Below are 21107 nucleotides of genomic sequence, written 5' to 3'. Positions count from 1 at the left end.
GAAATCCCCCCTGTAAAATCAGGATGGTAGATATCTTACAGGGTAATTAGATTCAAAAACATAGAGAACCCCTCTAGGCAAAACCTTAAGTTACAAAAAAGATACACAGACAGAAATAGTTATTCTATTCAGCACAATTCTTTTCTCAGCCATTTAAAGAAATCATAATCTAACATGTACCTAGCTAGATTACTTACTAAAAGTTCTAAGACTCCATTCCTGTTCTGTCCCTGGCCAAGACGACTACAGACAGACACAGACCCTTTGTTTCTCTCCCTCCTCCCAGCTTTTTAAAGTATCTTGTCTCCTCATTGGTCATTTTGGTCAGGTGCCAGCGAGGTTACCTTTAGCTTCTTAACCCTTTACAGGTGAGAGGAGCTTTCCCCTGGCCAGGAGGGATTTCAAAGGGGTTTACCCTTCCCTTTATATTTATGACAGATGGTTATAAACTGTTCAGGAAGGACAGGCAGGGCAGAAAAGGTGGGGGAGTAGCACTGTATGTAAGGGAGCAGTATGACTGCTCAGAGCTCCGGTACGAAACTGCAGAAAAACCTGAGTGTCTCTGGATTAAGTTTAGAAGTGTGTGCAACAAGAGTGATGTAGTGGTAGGAGTCTGCTATAGACCACCGGACCAGGGGGATGAGGTAGATGAGGCTTTCTTCCGGCAGCTCACGGAAGCTACTAGATCGCATGCCCTGCTTCTCATGGGTGACTTTAATTTCCCTGATATCTGCTGGGAGAGCAATACAGCGGTGCATGGACAATCCAGGAAGTTTTTGGAAAGCGTAGGGGACAATTTCCTGGCGCAAGTGCTAGAGGAGCCAACTGGGGGGGGGGCGCTTTTCTTGACCTGCTGCTCACAAACCGGGTAGAATTAGTGGGGGAAGCAAAAGTGGATGGGAATCTGGGAGGCAGTGACCATGAGTTGGTTGAGTTCAGGATCCTGACGCAGGGAAGAAAGGTAAGCAGCAGGATACGGACCCTGGACTTCAGGAAAGCAGACTTCGACTCCCTCAGGGAACGGATGGCCAGGATCCCCTGGGGGACTAACATGAAGGGGAAAGGAGTCCAGGAGAGCTGGCTGTATTTCAAGGAATCCCTGTTGAGGTTACAGGGACAAACCATCCCAATGAGTCGAAAGAATAGTAAATATGGCAGGCGACCAGCTTGGCTTAATGGTGAAATCCTAGCGGATCTTAAACATAAAAAAGAAGCTTACAAGAAGTGGAAGGTTGGACTTATGACCAGGAAAGAGTATAAAAATATTGCTCGGGCATGTAGGAATGATATCAGGAGGGCCAAATCGCACCTGGAGCTGCAGCTAGCCAGAGATGTCAAGAGTAACAAGAAGGGTTTCTTCAGGTATGTTGGCAACAAGAAGAAAGCCAAGGAATATGTGGGCCCCTTACTGAATGAGGGAGGCAACCTAGTGACAGAGGATGTGGAAAAAGCTAATGTACTCAATGCTTTTTTTGCCTCTGTTTTCACTAACAAGGTCAGCTCCCAGACTGCTGCGCTGGGCATCACAAAATGGGGAAGAGATGGCCAGCCCTCTGTGGAGATAGAGGTGGTTAGGGACTATTTAGAAAAGCTGGACGTGCACAAGTCCATGGGGCCGGACGAGTTGCATCCGAGAGTGCTGAAGGAATTGGCAGCTGTGATTGCAGAGCCATTGGCCATTATCTTTGAAAACTCGTGGCGAACCGGGGAAGTCCCGGATGACTGGAAAAAGGCTAATGTAGTGCCAATCTTTAAAAAAGGGAAGAAGGAGGATCCTGGGAACTACAGGCCAGTCAGCCTCACCTCAGTCCCTGGAAAAATCATGGAGCAGGTCCTCAAAGAATCAATCCTGAAGCACTTGCATGAGAGGAAAGTGATCAGGAACAGCCAGCATGGATTCACCAAGGGAAGGTCATGCCTGACTAATCTAATAACCTTTTATGATGAGATTACTGGTTCTGTGGATGAAGGGAAAGCAGTGGATGTATTGTTTCTAGACTTTAGCAAAGCTTTTGACACGGTCTCCCACAGTATTCTTGTCAGCAAGTTAAGGAAGTATGGGCTGGATGAATGCACTATACGGTGGGTAGAAAGCTGGCTAGATTGTCGGGCTCAACGGGTAGTGATCAATGGCTCCATGTCTAGTTGGCAGCCGGTATCAAGTGGAGTGCCCCAAGGGTCGGTCCTGGGGCCGGTTTTGTTCAATATCTTCATAAATGATCTGGAGGATGGTGTGGATTGCACTCTCAGCAAATTTGCGGATGATACTAAACTGGGAGGAGTGGTAGATATGCTGGAGGGAAGGGATAGGATACAGAAGGACCTAGACAAATTGGAGGATTGGGCCAAAAGAAATCTGATGAGGTTCAATAAGGATAAGTGCAGGGTCCTGCACTTAGGACGGAAGAACCCAATGCACAGCTACAGACTAGGGACCGAATGGCTAGGCAGCAGTTCTGCAGAAAAGGACCTAGGGGTGACAGTGGACGAGAAGCTGGATATGAGTCAGCAGTGTGCCCTTGTTGCCAAGAAGGCCAATGGCATTTTGGGATGTATAAGTAGGGGCATAGCGAGCAGATCGAGGGACGTGATCGTTCCCCTCTATTCGACATTGGTGAGGCCTCATCTGGAGTACTGTGTCCAGTTTTGGGCCCCACACTTCAAGAAGGATGTGGATAAATTGGAGAGAGTCCAGCGAAGGGCAACAAAAATGATTAGGGGACTGGAACACATGAGTTATGAGGAGAGGCTGAGGGAGCTGGGATTGTTTAGCCTGCAGAAGAGAAGAATGAGGGGGGATTTGATAGCTGCTTTCAACTACCTGAAAGGGGGTTCCAAAGAGGATGGCTCTAGACTGTTCTCAATGGTAGCAGATGACAGAACGAGGAGTAATGGTCTCAAGTTGCAGTGGGGGAGGTTTAGATTGGATATTAGGAAAAACTTTTTCACTAAGAGGGTGGTGAAACACTGGAATGCGTTACCTAGGGAGGTGGTAGAATCTCCTTCCTTAGAGGTTTTTAAGGTCAGGCTTGACAAAGCCCTGGCTGGGATGATTTAACTGGGAATTGGTCCTGCTTCGAGCAGGGGGTTGGACTAGATGACCTTCTGGGGTCCCTTCCAACCCTGATATTCTATGATTCTATGATTCTATGATTACTCCTTGTCCTGTCCTTGCCCTAATCATTCCCACACAAAATGTCTCAGACTCTCAGAAGTTATTCTCTACTTCTGGATAAATATAGAAGGAAATAAATTACTGGGTTTTAGAACTATCAAAGCTTTTGTCATAAAGTTTTCACCCTGCCTTCTGTCTATTTTCTGCACCCTAACGGAGCCATCCTGTTGCTAAGAAACTATGTGTATCATTTATCCTTCTGTCTTTGATATTTGTAGTTTCCTTAATTTCTCTTTGTTCCTAATTTGTTATATTCCTTTAAACACATCTTCAGTGACATTTTTGCATCATCTTCCTTCTTGAAGTTTTCTAGGCCCAGTTTTAAAAAACATAATGCCAATAGAGAATTTGGCCAAACTCCACTGAGTTGTAGTTAGCCCAAAATATTTATGGGCCTCTAAAATTGTGATTGAAATTTTACTCATGCAATAAACTGCTGGTAAAAACTCTATTTGTGCAACCAAATCAGACAGATATTTAATTTGTGGATGCACACAAATGGGGAGAGGGTCAATCACACATTTAACTGCCTGCATAAAATTGAAACTAAAATCTGAGTTGAGACTATCTGAAATGTTGACCTGACCATGTATAGTTAATATACTTGTGTATCGTCTATAAAAATAGACAAAAACATGCACTGAAAGATGTGCAAAGTCAAGCAGTCAAAAGTTAGGAAATGCCAGAATTAAGGCTGCCTATGCAACCTTAATTTGCCCCTGTGACAGGCAACACTCACTTCTCGAGTACCTCCTGCTGCTGTATGTGGTACTGCAGGCCTTTTCCTGTTCCTGGCACCCCCTGCAGGTTGCCCTCCTCACTTAATGGGTCTTCACTGGCTCAGCCCTCCAACTAAGTCACACAATCACAAATGAACCCCCCTTCCAGGGTAGCAAAGAGTTCACCAAACTGCTCACCCTCACCAGGATCTTCAGACCCACCTCTGGGCCCTTTAAATCCAGCCCTTTGCTCAGGCTTCTAAAGGAGCTTTGTCCCCTCCTCAGGGCTTAGACCACTTAGCCAGTGGGGAACCCAGGCCCACCCACTACTCCAGGCCCCAAGCCAGGGACCTTATAAGCAGCAACCACATACTGCTTCCTTTCATTGGTTGCTGCTACATTCCTGGATCCTTCCCTCCTGGTCTCTTCACCTCTGTCCATTACTTTAGGGCTATAGCTCTTGGTCCTCTTGCTTTTAGATTTTACAAATGCAACCCATAAAGCTCCTCTGGCCAGAGCAGACCAACCTTCCTTACCCCTCTGGCCCTATTCAGGAACTGATGTGTTCAGGAGGGCCTGCAGGTCCTTTTATATGTGCCTGCGGGACTCTGATTGGCTGCTTCCAGAAGGCCTCTCTAGGCAGGCCCGGAGAACCCACTTCCCCTGCTCCTTTCTGGAGTAAGGAATAATAGGACCACAAGGCCTCCAGGAGGGGGCTTCAAAAGGCCTGATATACCCCATCACAGGCCCCCTTTCGCATATGATACAGTCTTAACTATATGATCGCATACAATTTTTTCCACGGGACCCCTGCCTCATACAGTGGACAGGATGGACTGTGGTCACTGAATGAACAACAATTCAATATTTTCTTTTCTCCTCATGGTCCATGATTTATTTACTGCATCCTGTTTAAACCTGAAGAAAGAATTATTAATTTCCTCATTGGCTTTTCTATGGTACTTATCACTATAGAAGCTGAGTGTTTACAAACATTAATTTATATATTTTTATTATACCTCTTTGAGATGAGGAGACATTTTTATCCCCATTTTACAGATGGGAAGATGATGTACACAGATTAGAGTAAGAAGTATCCACTAATTTTGGGTCCCCAATCTGAGATTGCTTAAGGCCTGATTTTTCAGAGTACATAACATTACATAGCAATTTTTATGTTCAAAGCACTGTTCCCATTGACTTCAGATGCAGCTGTTCAGCACTTCTACAATGTTCAGCACTTCTACAAATCAGACCCAGGATCACAAATTGGGCACCATAAAATGAGGAACACACGATTGACCACCTGTAGGAAGTTTGGTGTAAGGCCTGGTCTACACTACAGAGTTAGGTTGATGCAAGGCACTTACATCTACCCAACTATGGAAGTGTCTACACTTAAATTTTGCTCCTGCCGATGTACCTGCCCTGCCATCTTAATAACTCCACCTCCATGAGTGTCATAGAGCCAAGGTCGATGTAGTTTGGTTGACACAGTGTCAGTGTAGACATTGCATTCCTTGTGTCGACAGTTACTGGCTTTCAGAAGCCTTCCCACAATGCCCCAGACTGACAGTACAATCGATACAAGAACTCCTGATGAGGATGCACACCACCAACACAAGGAGCAAAGTGTAGACACACACAAGAGACATAATTACTGAAGCAGCTGTATGCCAACGTAAATTAGGTCAACTTAATTGTATAGTTTTCAGAGTAGCAGCCGTGTTAGTCTGTATTCGCAAAAAGAAAAGGAGTACTTGTGGCACCTTAGAGACTAACAAATTTATTTGAGCAAAAGCTTTCGTGAGCTACAGCTCACTTCATCGGATCCAATGAAGTGAGCTGTAGCTCACAAAAGCTTATGCTCAAATAAATTTGTTAGTCTCTAAGGTGCCACAAGTACTCCTTTTCTTAATTGTATAGTGTAGACATGGCCTAAAGTGACTTGCCTGACACCACACAGAAGCTCCCTGGCAGACAGGTAGGGATAGAATCCAGGGCTTCATTCAACTACCTTAATCACAAGACCATCTTTTCTCTTCCTGCAATGCCTGGGCTCACTCACTACATACCTTCCAACTTCTGCAACAAATGAAGGAATCCTACAGCAACAGTCTCCTTACCAAACAATCCTGACACATTCAGAGCAGTCCTGTGGAAAAAATAGTATATGATCATATAATCAAAGATTGTATCATGATATATATGCACAATGGAAACCTAATATAAATATACATATATTTTATATAAAAATATATGCACAGGCAACCTAATTCTAGCACTTCCTATCTTTTGAGTGTTTGTCTTTGCAACATTAACAATGTTCCTTTAATGTTTTTTTGTATGTAATTTCCTGGGTATTTAAAAAGGCAAACTGAAAAAAAACAGAAATTCTATCATATAGCATCATGTTGACACACATGGGCCATCAGCAATGTTAGACCCTTTAGATCCACTGCACAGACTTCTGCCATTTGAGCTAACAGAGTAAATGATAGCAGTTGGTTTCAATCAACATAGCTCTATTGACTTCATTGGAACGACACTAATTTACACCATCTGAGAATCAAACCTGGGACATGTAACACTGGTGTTCCACTGAGTTTACTACCTAATCTAGGCAATAACAGTGTGGATCTCTCCGAACAGCCAGACTTTGTCCTACATCTTTCCACATTCACACCATACTTTTATTTTATTTAGTTTTAGAGTTTTAAAAATGTGTAATTGATTATTACTGTTCTCCTTTGCAGTAAGCTAATAAAAATAATTACATGTACTTTATATTTATTTTCAAAATACTAGGTCCAGTTGACGTGTATCAGCTAAAATCTAAAGCTCAACTCAGCTGTAAATGAAAACACCCTGCCTTCATTCCCTCAGCAAAAGCAGAGCAGTATCCTTGCCATACCCAGGATGAAAATTGACTGAAGGGGTCCAGAAAATCTGAGAACTCCACCGCTATAGGTGCCAACTCCATGGATGCTCCAGGGCTCTAGCACCATGGAAAAAATAGGGGGTGCTCAGCACCCACCAGCCACAGTGGTTCTGGGGTCCCAGGGCTGGCTGCTGATCAGCTGTTCAGCAGGCACCAGGGCAGCCAGCGGCTGGTGGGAGGCACTCAGGGGAGGTGGAGAGGAGTGAGCAGCAGGTATGGGGGGGTCCTCGGGGGAGGGGAGGGGCGGGAAAAGGTGGGGTGGAGGCGGGGCCTTGGGACAGAGCAAGGGTGGAGCACCCACCTGGAAAAAAAAAAGTCAACACCTGTGTTCACCACTCCTTCTCAATAACCTCAGTATCATCTTCCAACCAGGCTTCCATTCCATCTATACTATGATACTTTGTCTATGCAAGCTTTCATTTCTTTGCTAAACTTCTTACCACAAATTCACAGCTATGTCTGGCTTCTACTGGGCACACCTTGGTGGAGGTACAATACAGGAGGAAATTTTCCAGGATTTTTCTTTTTTCCAGTACTGTTGTTGGAATGTCCCTTATGAATCCTTTCATTTTAGTACTAAGCAGTCTTATAACCACCTCATTCATTCCTATCGTGCACAACTAATTTGTTATCACCAAGCCTGAAACAGACATCCAGCATGGAAAATTTCATCCCAAACGGTTAAAGTTCAGCAAATCAAAAGCAACTAAAAACAGGAATGGGACATACTGGGCAATCTTAATAGTAGGCAGTGTTATGAGTCCCACCTGTGACACTGACAAACCTTCTCATTCTTTTAATTAGAATTGTTAAAAATTATTATTACTACTTTATATGGGAACACAGATCTTTTAACCAGCAACATAGAAGACTGAAAGTAATGAGTTCCAGCTATCTCCATTCATCCCAATCATAAAAACTTTACTATGTGGGATACACCTACCTAATTCCAACAGATAATCCCAGCAAAGTGTTCCAGAAAAAGGAGAACATTCCCTGAATTCCCCACCTTTATGCTTCAGTCACATTCTACTCTTCAAAAATTGGTATTTTTTTTCTGTTCTATAGCCCCACTACATTAGTATCCTTAGCACACCAAAAGGGGGCATACACCTGGGGGTAAAAGGAAATGGTGAAGAAAAATCCTTTTCTAATTTCTAGATATTAAACCTACCAAATCAACAATCTAAAATTGCAATAACCCTAAACAGGAAACATTTAAAAACCCTATAAATACAATCACATCCTTATTTCATGTCTACATGCTTCTAACTATAATATGCAGAGACAGTGCAAATCTCATTAAGCTGTTCAGCACCTCTTACAGCCAGATCTCTTAATGCAGAAATCAGCTCTGAAAATAGTGGCATCCCACATACCTTCATATTACACCATCATATATAATATCCCAAGTCTTTTAATAAATAATAATAATAATAATAGTAAATAAATACAATTTTAGAGTTCAGAGTAACAGCCGTGTTAATCTGTCTTTGCAAAAAGAAAAGGAGTACTTGTGGCACCTTAGAGACTAACCAATTTATTTGAGCATGAGCTTTCGTGAGCTACAGCTCACTTCATCGGATGCATACCGTGGAAATTGCAGTAGACATTATATACACACAGAGACCAAGAAACAATACCCCCTCCCACCCCACTGTCCAGCTGATAATAGCTTATCTAAAGTGATCATCAAGTTGGGCCATTTCCAGCACAAATCCAGGTTTTCTCACCCCCCACCCCCCCACACACAAACTCACTCTCCTGCTGGTAATAGCTTATCCAAAGTGACCACTCTCCCTACAATGTGCATGATAATCAAGGTGGGCCATTTCCAGCATAAATCCAGGTTTTCTCACCCCCCCCCCCGTACACACACAAACTCACTCTCCTGCTGGTAATAGCTCATCCAAAGTGACCACTCTCCCTACAATGTGCATGGTAATCAAGGTGGGTCATTATCAAATAATAAATAAATAAATAAATAATCAAATGACTGCATACAAACTTTATTTAAACTTTATTTATTTAATGCATCTAAAGGTAGAACTTAAATGTTTAACTTTAATTCCAATACAAAAAAATAAGAACAGAATTGTTCTTTACTAATAAGATGATCCTGTGATTTTTCTATGCATATAAATCACACCTAAATCAATATGACTTCTGAGTATGGATCAATTTTCCAGAATTACTGCAAATCTTGAAGCCCAAGGTCTTATACCGTATCAGATCACAGGAAAATTTATAGTACAGTATGTCTTTACCTTGGTAAGGCCTGATTTTATTCTAAATCTCTTCAAATACATAAAGCAATCAAATTATTGTGTATTACTTTTAGAATTAGCATCATTTGAATAGACTGCAATACTGTAAAAATTCTAGCTCAATGGGAACATGGAAGTTAACTGTGTCAGTCAGTCACCCTAGTACAATTATCTGTAGTACTATCGCTCCTTTGCACTTATATACCTTTTTCCATTGAAGCAAGTGACTTTAAAACATGAAGTTGTTCTTGCAGCAATCCTGCGGGTTAGGGAAGTTCCAGAAAACTTTTGATAACTCTCCATTAAACTAATTCTAAGCAGGGTTGTTTTGAAAATCCTAAAACTGAATTGTCAGTTATGTTTCCAGTCCAAGCTCACCAAATGCAGAATATCCAAAATATTCTCTTGATGCTCCTAACTGCTATTTTTTTTGGACCACACAAGTTCTTACCCAAAGCTTTTGAAAATTCTGGGTTTTGTGAAATTCATTGATTGTATTCCTTCATTGCTTGGTGGTAGATCTCTGAAATGAGTGACCATTTATCAGCACAGTAATCAGTAAGAGGACTTTAAATCTACTACCACTTTTATAATAAAACTAGTGGGGTAATTGTGAATAAACCAAACAATGACAAACATTTAAACCTGTAGCTGTCATAGTTATGCAGGTCAGGATTTTAATGAAGAATTAGAGGGATTCAGAGAAAGGCAATAAGAATGATTAGGGACATGGAAAAATCTTTCATATGATGAGTGATTGAAAAGAATGGAATTGTTTACCTTAGATGAATGAAAGACGTGATATAAGAATATTAAAATGGAATGATCTAGAAGGTAGATATGGTGGTTCTGTTCTCCTTGTGTCATAACACAAGAACAAGGATATATTAAACTCAATTAAAAGGTAGAAATTCAAAACTCATAAAAGGAAATACATAATGTGTGAAAAAGTAATTAGACTATGGAACTCATTGTCAAAGGAAGTCACTGAGGCCAGGAATTTAGCAAAATTGAAAAACGGACTGAAATATTATATGGGTAACAGAAATATCCTATGTTATCATACTTAATGACGACAACAATTTTGGAAATATTAAACATATTTCAGGGCTGTAGCCAATCTGTAACTATTAATGTTTGCCTACCCAGAAAAAAAAAAGTGGCAGTGAGACTCTGAGCACAGGTCAACTGACTGGGGTGGAGGGGCTCAGACTGCTGGACTAAATATAGCAGTGCAGACTTTGGGGCTGAGGCTGAAGCCTGGAGTCTGAGATCCTCCTTCTCCAAGGATTTCGGAACCAGAGCTCCAGCCTCAGCAGGAATGTCTACACTGCTATTTTTAGCCTCCAGTACAAGCCCAAGTCAGTTGACCCAGACTAGCTGCCGCAGGGGCATTGCTGTGTAGATGTACCCTTAGAGACCAGGATGAGACCTAATGTGCGGGGAAGGTTATTCCATATCTGTCTTCGGTGGGGCTCTTACACCTTCCTCAAAAGCATCTGGTACATGCCACTGTCAGAGACAGGACAGTGGAGTAGATAGGTCTCAGGACTGGTCCAATATAGTAACTTCTATGTTCCTACAAGTGACTAGTCATTTTGGTCACCTCTTTGGGTGTCTAATTGGAAACAGCTTAAACATAGCTGATTTTCAGAAATTGGGTAGTAAAAGAGCCTGATTTTCAGAGTCTGAAGTTGTCTCGGGTTGGACATTCAAAAACATTTAAAAAGCACTCATCACTTTTAAAATTCTTAGCCATAAGCCATAAAGTCTAACTAAAGATACCATTCCTTTCTAGTGATTGCTGGTACAGTATACTGAACATAGCCCAATATTTTGTGTATCAACCCAATCAAATTAGTGAAAAGCAGATAAATGCATATAGCTCAGACTAAAATTCGTGCTTTCATGATGCATAATTGCAAACTGCAGGTTAGTTTTAATTGTAGATAAACATTTAGAACTTTTACCATCCTCATAGCATCTCAAAGTTATTCAGGAGCATTAATTAAAACTCAAAAGATAGTGGCAAAAAGGTATCATCATTATTTTGCAGATCGGGAAACTGAAGCATAAGCAACTGGCCAAACGTCATTGAGCAAGTCAGTGACATCCTAGAACATCATTCAGCTTTCTTGACTCACAGTCCTGTGCTACAATCTTACAAAATGATTCCTCCTCAGAGGGAGGTCACTTGTAATGTGACAGGACCAGAAATTATTTTGTCCCACAAAATCCTTATATTATTTTTAGAAGATTATAATTGAATTGCAAATCTAAAGCTTTGAGGATGGGATTTTCAAAGGATACAGAAGGAGCTGGGCAACTAATTCCCTTAGGTCAGTGGTTCTTAACCTGCGGTGCATGCAAGTTTAGGTGCTTTGGAAAAGTCGCATTAGGACTTTAAAATATCACCTTTTCATATGACATTATTTTCTCTCTCACCATTTCCCTCCCTAAAGGGAAACTCTCAATAAGTGGAAAATATTAGAATCTAGGAAGTTCCAGTAGCATCTCTCTTTTCTGGATTTTTTGTTTGTTTGTTCTCATGCTCTAGATATTTGAACTCAAGTCAATTTACTTTTCACTTATTTCACAAGCTCTTTCCATCTAATTGTTGTTTGGTGAACTTGTACATAGAGTACATAGTTCCCTCAGCCTGAGCACCATCTGACTTTATATGGCATACCGTGTCCATGCTACATTCGAAGGTATTTTTTTTCTCGTATAGTTCTTCGGTTTAAAACAGAATTAGGAGATCCTAATTAGAATTATATTTAGGAGATTTCATTTTGCTCTTCTTAACATAACGGCATCTGCTATCCTGTGATTAAATCATTTCCCTTTTTAAGCTTCTCTTTTGTACAGGATTAGCACTGGAACCGCTGGGTAAGTAAATTTAAAACCAAACAGTCCACGTACATTTAGGTTAAGTGGGGATAATTTAAACAAAAACTACTTACCACTAGAATAGCATTAAAGTGATCGCTCTTCACCTTCCGGACTTGAACACAGGCCGTGGGCACTTGTAATCCTGCGCCATTGGAAAGACTTCCAGCGTCTCCATTCACTAGTAAATTCTTGTTGCTAGGCCCAACACCCACAGAAGCCCTGTACAAATAGGTGTGGGTCAGTTTTCCCACTCCTGAGACCTCCACCATGCCGGGCGTGAAATGAGATCTTGGGAGCATGCGCACGTTGAAGCGATACTTGTCGTGCTCATCCACTGGGCAGCACCCTGAACAGCAGCCGCTGCGGGAGAGGTTCGTTCTGCAATGGAAAAACCTTGTGAGAAGAAGGAAGAGTACAAACCCAAGGAACACAAAGGAAATGGAAGCGAGCGAGATGATCAAGTAAAGGTTCAGGCTAGTGAGCTGCTCTTGTCCCTCCATCCCGTCATCGAAGTCTGGGAGGGCCTGAGGAAGGGAGTCAGCCAGCAGGATGCCCAGGGCTACCGTGGAGGAGAGGGACGGCTCCCCATTGTCCTTCACTAGAATGATCACTTTGTGTTTGATGGAATCTGTGGACCTCATGGAGCGAGTAGTCCTGAGTTCTCCTGTATTGGGCAAAACCCTGAATAGGCTGGAGTCGGAAGATTGCTGCAGATGGTAGGAAAGCCACGCGTTCTGCCCGCTGTCCGCATCATCCGCCACCACTTTAGTCACGAGGTAACCGGCATCGGCTAACCTAGGGACTATTTCCACCGCGACCGAGCCGTTCCTGGCCCCAGGGTATAGGATGACCGGGGCGTTGTCGTTCTGATCCGCTATGAATATATTCACAGTTAAGGCCGCACTCAGGGCCGGGGACCCGTTGTCCTTGGCTACCACTTGAAAATGAAAACTTCTGAGTTGTTCATAGTCAAAGGTGCTTTTTGCATAGATGTTTCCATTCTCTGAGTTAAGGGATAAAAAACTGGACAAGGAGCTACCTGCAATGTCGATGTCCCTGAGCGCATAAGAGACCTGACCATTCCCGCTAATGTCGAGGTCAGATGCTGACACCTGTAACAAAGATGCTCCAGGATGATTGTTCTCCGTCACAGAGATGTCACAGGACTGTCTGGCGAACTTGGGAGGGTTATCGTTCACGTCGGAGATTTGCACCAATACAGTCTTTTGAGTGACGATTGGCGGGGAACCAAGGTCTGTGGCGGTGATGGTGATGTTATATTCATTGACCAATTCTCGGTCCAGAAGCCCAACAGTAAGCAAACTATAGTAATTGTCGAAAGAGGGTTTTAGTTGGAAGGGAATGTTAGCGGGGATCTGGCAAGTTACCTTCCCGTTCTCGCCAGGGTCTTTATCCAGAACACTCAAAAGAGCTATCACAGTGCCGGGCGCGGCGTCTTCGGGGATGGGACTGGAAAGAGAGGTGATTGTAACCTCTGGGGCATTATTATTTACATCAATGACCTCCACCAACAATTTAGCTGTACTGGACATTCCAAACGCACCATTATCCGTCGCCTCAATGAACATCTCTAGAACAGATCTCTGAACATCTAGAATGCCATTCACTTTTACCTCCCCGGTCTGAGGGTGGATTAGAAACAGTCTCTGTAAATCAGCAGAAGTGCTATTGCTAAAGGAGTATCTGATCTCTCCATTTTGACCTTCGTCTAAGTCAGTGGCATGTACTTTGGTTACCAACGTGCCGTTGGGGGAGTTTTCCAAGATACTTGCCCTGTAGAGCGAATGTTCAAATGCTGGAGCGTTGTCATTGGTATCAAGAACAGTCACAATGACTTGGGCGTCACCGGACCTCTCGGGATTCCCACCATCTTTGGCTGTAATTACAAGTCTGTGGGTGGATTGCTGCTCCCTGTCTAAGGGCTTCTCCAGCACCAGTTCGGGGTACTTACTCCCATCCCCGCGTGTTTGCATTTCCAGACGGAAGTGTTCGAGAGGGCTCAGATAATAGGTCTGGACACTGTTGGTGCCTTCATCAAAGTCTTGGGCATTGGGGAGTGTAAACCGAGCCCCAGGAGATAAAAACTCTGCTACATTTAAGTGATATTCATTTAAAGGGAACGTGGGGGAGTTGTCATTTATGTCTAGTATTTTAAATTCCATTTTATAAAGCTCTAGAGGGCTTTCTAGCACAAGTTCGTAATTCAGAAAACAAGTAGTTTTTAATTCACAAACCTGCTCTCTGTCTATGGGCTCATTAACTGACAAAGCCCCCGTGTTTACATCCAAATTAAAATATTGCTTACTTGAACTGGTGATCATGCGAAATTTCCGGAGTGAAAGTGTAGTTGCATCTATTCCTAAATCCTTTGCTATATTCCCAACAGACACACCACGTTCAGTTTCTTCGGAGATGGAATACTCTATTTGCCCATTCACGGTGTAGGAAATAAGGAAGAACACCATTAAATGGACCCGCATTCTTCCTTCCGTGGCTCAGCTCCCTGCAGACCGTTTCAACAGTAACATAATCCAATATCTCAGCAAAGAGCTGAAGTTACCATACCAAAGCAAAATGGTAAAATAATTTTAAAAAAACCCACAAAACAGTTTTATAAAACGTGGGGAAAGAGCATATGCTCTTCCTTATGCTCCCTGAAATCACCGGGTTATCTGCTGCTGAGCCAGCCACCGCCAGCTCTTTTATATTGCAGCTGGCTTTGCTATATGTGATCATGTGGATGGAAAAGATCTTCTATTACCGTTGGGTACCTTACTGGTGGACAGCGCCACTTAGAGGTCTAACAGACGTCATGCCAGCTAGTGAAGAACAGCCTTCGCCACAGCACTGGATTAAAGAAAAGTGTTAAAATGTTACAGAATAAATAGATCGTACCCTTCTAAATGCCCTCAGAGAACCTTTTGGATCTGTTTTTGAAACCTGGATATATTTCCATGAATGACAAACTCGGAAAAGATGCGGAAAATTCTCCCTGCCTGAGATCCTGCCGATTCCGTACACATCTGCAACATAACAGCCAGCATTAGCAAGGGAAAACGCCCAAGCCATGCTGTCAGTACATCTGGGTGTAGAAGTGACGTGTGAGAGGAAAGTAACAGCTCTCATTTAACAGAGCTCACCACTGCTCTAGCAAACTCCTGACTTAGCATAAAATTCTTCTGGTTCTTAAGATGCCATTTGAAGAACGTAAAAGTTATCTTTGTTTCTATCTAATTTAGTGGAGTGGTTTTATTATGAGCCCCCCTTCCCCCTGCTTTTTGCTTGCTTCTGAGCTCACTTACTAATGTAAATGAACTTGGATTATTCCCGCGAAAGGAGAATGATCACCGCACTAAGATTCTGATCCTATGACAACTGAAATCAATGGCAAAACTCCCACTGACTTCAACAGACGCAGGATCAGGCCCTGAATTTCTAGCTGCACACCTCTGCTCACACTTCCAATGAAGTGAGCTGTAGCTCACTAAAGCTTATGCTCAGATAAATTTGTTAGTCTCTAAGGTGCCACAAGTACTCCTTTTCTTTTTACAAATATAGACTAACAGGACTGCTACTCTGAAACACCTCTTGCTGTTCGTACTAGGATCTGCTTCACTTAACCGGAGAGTAGATGCCCCGTCAATACTTGCTTGTATGTTTATTAGAAGTGTTACAGATTTCAAGGATTTTGCTCTTTGTTCTGTAAATAAAGGGAGAGAGTGATTAAAACCGAGTCGCGGGTGGCACAAAGTATTTATTACTCCGAAAGCATATGAAGAAGTTACCCACCCACATGCTTTCCTTAGGATGTTGGTCCAGTGGTAGAGCCAGAAAGACATCGGGTTCTAAGAACACAGAGTGGGGTCTGGATACAAGGAGGGGTGTGAGGGAGATCACCCTTAGCAAGACTAGGATCGCTGTCTCAGATTATTTGCCTGCGAGGGGACAGCAGAAATTCTGCAATACTTTATGAGACTGGGCTGCCAGTTTAACTCCCCGGGCTAAAGGAAAAACCCTCGCTCCCCAGGACTTCGACATCAACGATGTCATCAGTGACATTTTTACATTTTGTTTTTGTTTTGAGAGTTGACGTTATGGAAAACCTGCTGCTTTTGGATCCAATGACTCAGTCTTGAGGTATTTAGCAGGGATGACTTGAAGAGCTCCCATGGCTATGACTACTTTGACATCAATCCATACGACTCAGCCTATGAACTCCTTGCTCACATTGGTGAACTCTTCCTCACACCAGTAGCTCTGCTAAAGTTAATGGGACTACTCGAGTGAGTAACTCCTCACCAGCATGAGTAACGAAAGGGCTCACAATCTGCTGCTTACACTGGAAACCTAAAACTAATCATCTCTGTTAACTGAAAACAGCAGCAATGTAATCGAACTAGTCCAAATAAAGAGCAATATTAAATGTTCAACTGATCGTTACCAAAAGTATTTCTCTTCGTTAAGAGTGAAACTGTCTTCACAACAGAAAAGCTGACGATAAAATAATATTTTAGCCAAAGTGTAACTCTGATGTTCACTACTTAATGTAATCTCTTGCCTCAGTTTCATTCACTGGGTTCTTTTCTAGATATAAACTTGAAAGTGCTATTTACCATTAACGTTGCATTAAAGTTCTGCGAGGTTAGAAATACAACGTACGGAGAATGGATTCCAAATAGGCCATAAAGCCACCGACATCCGAGAAAACGTCACTTCTTCTTCCCTCCGGGAATTCGGGTGGTAAATAATATTTTGAAAGGGGACCGATGAAGTCTTTACAGACACCAGAGTCCTAAGTAAGACACTTCTGTACAAGGCTTTCCTTCTGAGAGCGGCGCTTTGGTGCAGGTAGGACTGAAAAACACAAAACCAACCCGGAAATGGAAACCATGTTGCTGAGTAAACAGAAGCTGAGACTGACTGCAGCACTTACTTGATTTCCTGCCACCTCACTAAAATCCAGAAGGACTTGAGTCAGGGAAGAACAAGACAATAGTGAGAGTGACTGAGAGAGCTGTTTCGCCATTACCGGTGGCCGTCCTGGGTGCTCTGAAGTCAGAGGAAAGAGGCGCAGAACTGGGCTCAGTTGGCTGTAACAAATCATAACTCTCTCAAACATCTGGCTGAGAGTCCATTGAGTGCCATAGTTAGGAACACCAGGTAACCTGTCTGTGCGCACCAGGGCCAGAGCTATCAGGTGTCCGGTTCCTAGGAAGGGAGTATTGCCGTGGCTGTGGGCTTTAACTTGGACTTGGGAAACCTGAAGATACTCAGCCTGGAATAGCGACTCTGGGAGAGAAAGGACACTTCAGGAGAGGCAGAGACCCGCGCCTCTATTGTCCAAGAGAGACAGACAACTCCCAGGGTGGATTTTGTTAGCACTGGCGGGACGCCCATCCAGTCCCTGAACAGTGATGCTAATACTCGGACACTGTCTCACGGCCCAGAACCACATCCGTACCTACAGTGACAGTTCTTCACAGGCCTTTCTGTTCCCAAAGACGCCTGGAATCCGCCAGCAAACTCTCTCCTTGACTCCCGAATCTTTGTCCATCACAGTAATTAAAGGCACCTTTCTCCCGGGCGCTCCGTTGTAGGCACTGGGCTGAAAAGACAGGCGAGGACGATTTGCGGAGAGCTGCAGTTCCCCTCAGTTATCTCTTACTGACACTGCAATGCCCGGACCTCGCTGACATGCACCCCGTTAGAGCTGATGTGAACATCGTATAAAGATGCAGGCGGTCAGAAGCTTCCGTGCGTCTCCTCCTAATCTGCGCACTGGTTGGATTCAGACCTGGGTGACTGAATCCTGTGCTCCTGCCTGCCGACGCACTACACCATTCCCCCCAAGGGTCCGACATAAGGCAACTGCTGTGGCCGAGGATAGTGAAATGCCTTCAGAAACGCTGCCCCGACAGTAACCCGATCCACACACTGGCTGAACACCTAGGTGTTGTCACCAGCACCCAAAACAGTAACAGTCCAGATTATCTGGGAGCCTCCATCTTTTGCAAAGGTGTTTAGCTGGTATATTAGCTGCTTTCTATGGTCCAGAGGCTTTACCAATCCTAAAAAGAGAAAGCACTTGACACCGCTTCGGGGCTGCAGATCTAATACGAAGAACTCGTTTTAATGGAGACGTTAGGTTGTCAGAAAATTGCTGCCAGGATCCTCTGTTCACTCTCGAGTGACACGCGGCCCTGGAGTCGCAAGCAACCTAGGTAATAGACTTGAATTGTCTGCGTGGGAAATCGGGACTTGTTTATCTGGGTCACTTCGATTTGAATGGACAGAACGTGTAGGAGATTTTCCATCACCGCTTTCGAGTGCAAAAAGCAGTTTAGTTTGGAGTCACATGTGGCTTCTTGGTCTATGGTCCCGCGTCTGAAATCAGATGTGAACAGCTCCGGCTCATGCTGGAGAGGTGGAGGTCCCAGAATCTGCAATCCCTAAATCCTTAGAAAAATTGCCCGAAACGGATCGCAGCTCGAATGCTTCAGGAACACATGAAAGCCGGCCCCTCAATATCTCGGCAAACCCGCAACAAGGGGAAATCAGGCAGAACTGCCGCACTGGGGTGCGTAAAGGGCTCGCTGAAAAGGCCAATAAAGATACAGGAGGCAACACCCTTATGTGACTGTCCCTGAGCGCTGCAGCTGCAGAGCAGCCGGACAGATCCCTGAGAACTATCGCATCGTATCAGCGGACAGAGACACACAGAAACTCTGCCAGTAGGAGACATGTCCCCTCAAAGACACAGAGGCCGAAGAGGCGCCCCCTATTGGATCAGAGTGGTGTACCATTTCTTTAATTCGGTTCAGCCGGGTGCATCTGTGAAACCTCACAGCCTTTAAAAATGGAAAAGACAACTTACATTCTTTGATGTTGCTTCTAAAGGGAGAAATGCATGCTATAATTTAGAAGCGGTACTTTCCCAGGTACCCAGTCAGGCTAAAATCACATTAAAAGAAAAAGACGTGGGCCTGAGATTTCCTGAATGAAAGCGAAATGAAGGAAATTGCAGCGATACGATTAGTATTTATCACCCTTTTTGCTTGATCAGAGAAAAGGAATATGATTAAAATGTGACCTAATGAGCTAGTTATGCAGAAATGTCAAATGGAAAAATATAATCAAGGTTCAATTTTTATTTTAAATATTTGTCTTGTAATAAACAATCAATATTACGTTATTCGTGTTACTTTGCAAGAGGATCTTGGAACATAATTTATAGCATATTCACTTCAGAAGACCTTCATCCAATTATATCTATTAAACAGTACAGAGGACATCCACTTTTCACAGCTATTTATATCGTCTGACTTTAGGCAATCTACCTCTCTCTTGCATTTCTAGCTATCTTCACACCAGGATTTTAATTACAATAATCAATCAAAAGCAAGAGTCGACAAATATGCTGTAAGGTCAAATTTTAACGCTTTCTATGCACTCTTTCTATGCAGTCTTACCCATGCCCTTTCCAGCCATTTATTTTATACAGCAGCTAATTCCACAGCACAAGTAGAAAAAACATTCCAACCAAACAGAGCAGACTTTACAAAAATAAATAAACAGTGACAGCCAGAGACGGCTTTCAACGTGAGCCCACGTGTCGCAATGAATCCACATTCACTGGAATACAATGAAGCGCTATCAACAAAGAAGAAAGTAAAAAATCTCTGGCAACTAGTAAAGCCTGCCTGACCTAAAATACCTGCCTGTTGAAACTGTATTTTAATCTCTCCCCCTTCTGATTTCCCACCCCCACATTTCTGAAGACGATGTGCCTTTCAACCACCTAACTAAAAACAAAAGTTGTTACCATCTGATTATTCAGAGGCTTGTGTGAAATCATTCCTCCTCCCAACCCAGTCCGCAGTTGACAGGTGTTCAAATAAACAAATTCCCCACCACTAGCACGATTTGTCAGTATCAGCAGAAAAGCCAAGGTCTGAAAGGAGAAGGACCGATCTCCCCTCTTTAACTGTAAACTGGGAGGAAAATTATATTTAAAGAACACGGCTGGATAGTGTGCGGAGTCTTACAGTTTTGCTTCCATAGTCTACCTGATCTGTGGTAAAAAGATTTAAGTCCTTTGAGCTGTCTATATGATACTTAATTTACACTAAAATTCCCTATGTAAAATATTAAAAATAAATATATCTAGCTGTCTCTTGATGTCACCCGTGTAAAACAATACCTTCTCTTGATTTTATCCACCCCTTTAATACATTTGAAAATCTGTTATGCAATGATATCTATACTTTTGTAATTAGACCATATCCTTAATATTGCCTTAATAATTATAAACAATCTCAGATTTGACATCAGCTTCCTCACTCTCTTCCACACCACCTCTAAGGCAATGATATTCTTTTTTATCCTATAATGACCACTGTATAGCAAATGTTTCATACAAAATAACTGTAACAAATACCTTAATTACACACACAAACACTAAGTGAGTTTGGATGTGAAATTGTGTATCTTGTATATTTTCTTCAATATGTTGTGCTGATATTACAATATATATATATATATATATTGTTAGCCCTTTCGATGCCTCTGTACCTGGGAATAATAGATTTTATTTTTTACCTTTTTCTAGAATAACCCACAAATCAGGTTCCTAATCAGTATGCTGTATTTTTATTTAATTTAATTTATGTATTACTTACTTATTCAGAGCACACTACTTAACTTGACTTCTAGTTTCCCATAAATGGGATGAGTTCCTACCTAATCCTTACCAGAACACACAGACCCTGAGTCAGTATCCAAACTTGACCGCTTCCAAGTGTTGAAGAATTTCCCCACAATGTCTGAAAAAAATTATTGCTCAATTAGTTCCTGGTTTGTCTTTCCTCTTACTAATACTTTGCACTTCTTATAACATCTTTCACCCAATAATTTCAAAAGGCCTGACCCAAAGCCCATTGGAATAAATGGAAAGACTCCCACTGATTTCACTTGACTTACAATCAGCCCACAATGATGTGCAAAGACAAATTAATTAATCCTTAGAAGATCCTTGTGAAGATGTGTATTAGTAACCTAAACATACCTATAGCTGAGACGCACAGGGGAGTAAT

The 21107-nt window shown here is 42.7% G+C and overlaps 1 protein-coding gene across 13 annotated transcripts in view; it reads right to left on the bottom strand.

Moving 5' to 3' along the window:
- LOC311524671 (protocadherin alpha-C2-like) overlaps window positions 1-21107 on the bottom strand; it is a gene marked incomplete at its 5' end in the record, with an annotated part of 339113 nt that overhangs the window by 151026 nt on the left and 166980 nt on the right. The window contains one exon of one of the 13 annotated variants that reach the window (XM_084636017.1): window positions 20766-20837. The exons of 10 other annotated variants lie outside the window; for them this stretch is intronic. In XM_084636017.1, coding sequence (XP_084492143.1) covers window positions 20766-20837 — 72 coding nt within the window. Of the gene's footprint in view, window positions 1-5969; window positions 6050-12065; window positions 14690-20765; window positions 20838-21107 lie in introns of those variants that run through there. 2 more of the 13 variants (XM_084636018.1, XM_084636013.1) reach the window with 2 other exon arrangements.

The sequence above is a fragment of the Lepidochelys olivacea genome, assembly GCF_965140295.1.
Source record: "Lepidochelys olivacea isolate rLepOli2 genome assembly, chromosome: 8".
Taxonomy (NCBI): domain Eukaryota; kingdom Metazoa; phylum Chordata; order Testudines; family Cheloniidae; genus Lepidochelys; species Lepidochelys olivacea.
Note: the sequence above shows the minus strand (reverse complement) of the source record. Positions and strands in the feature narration are given on the sequence as shown.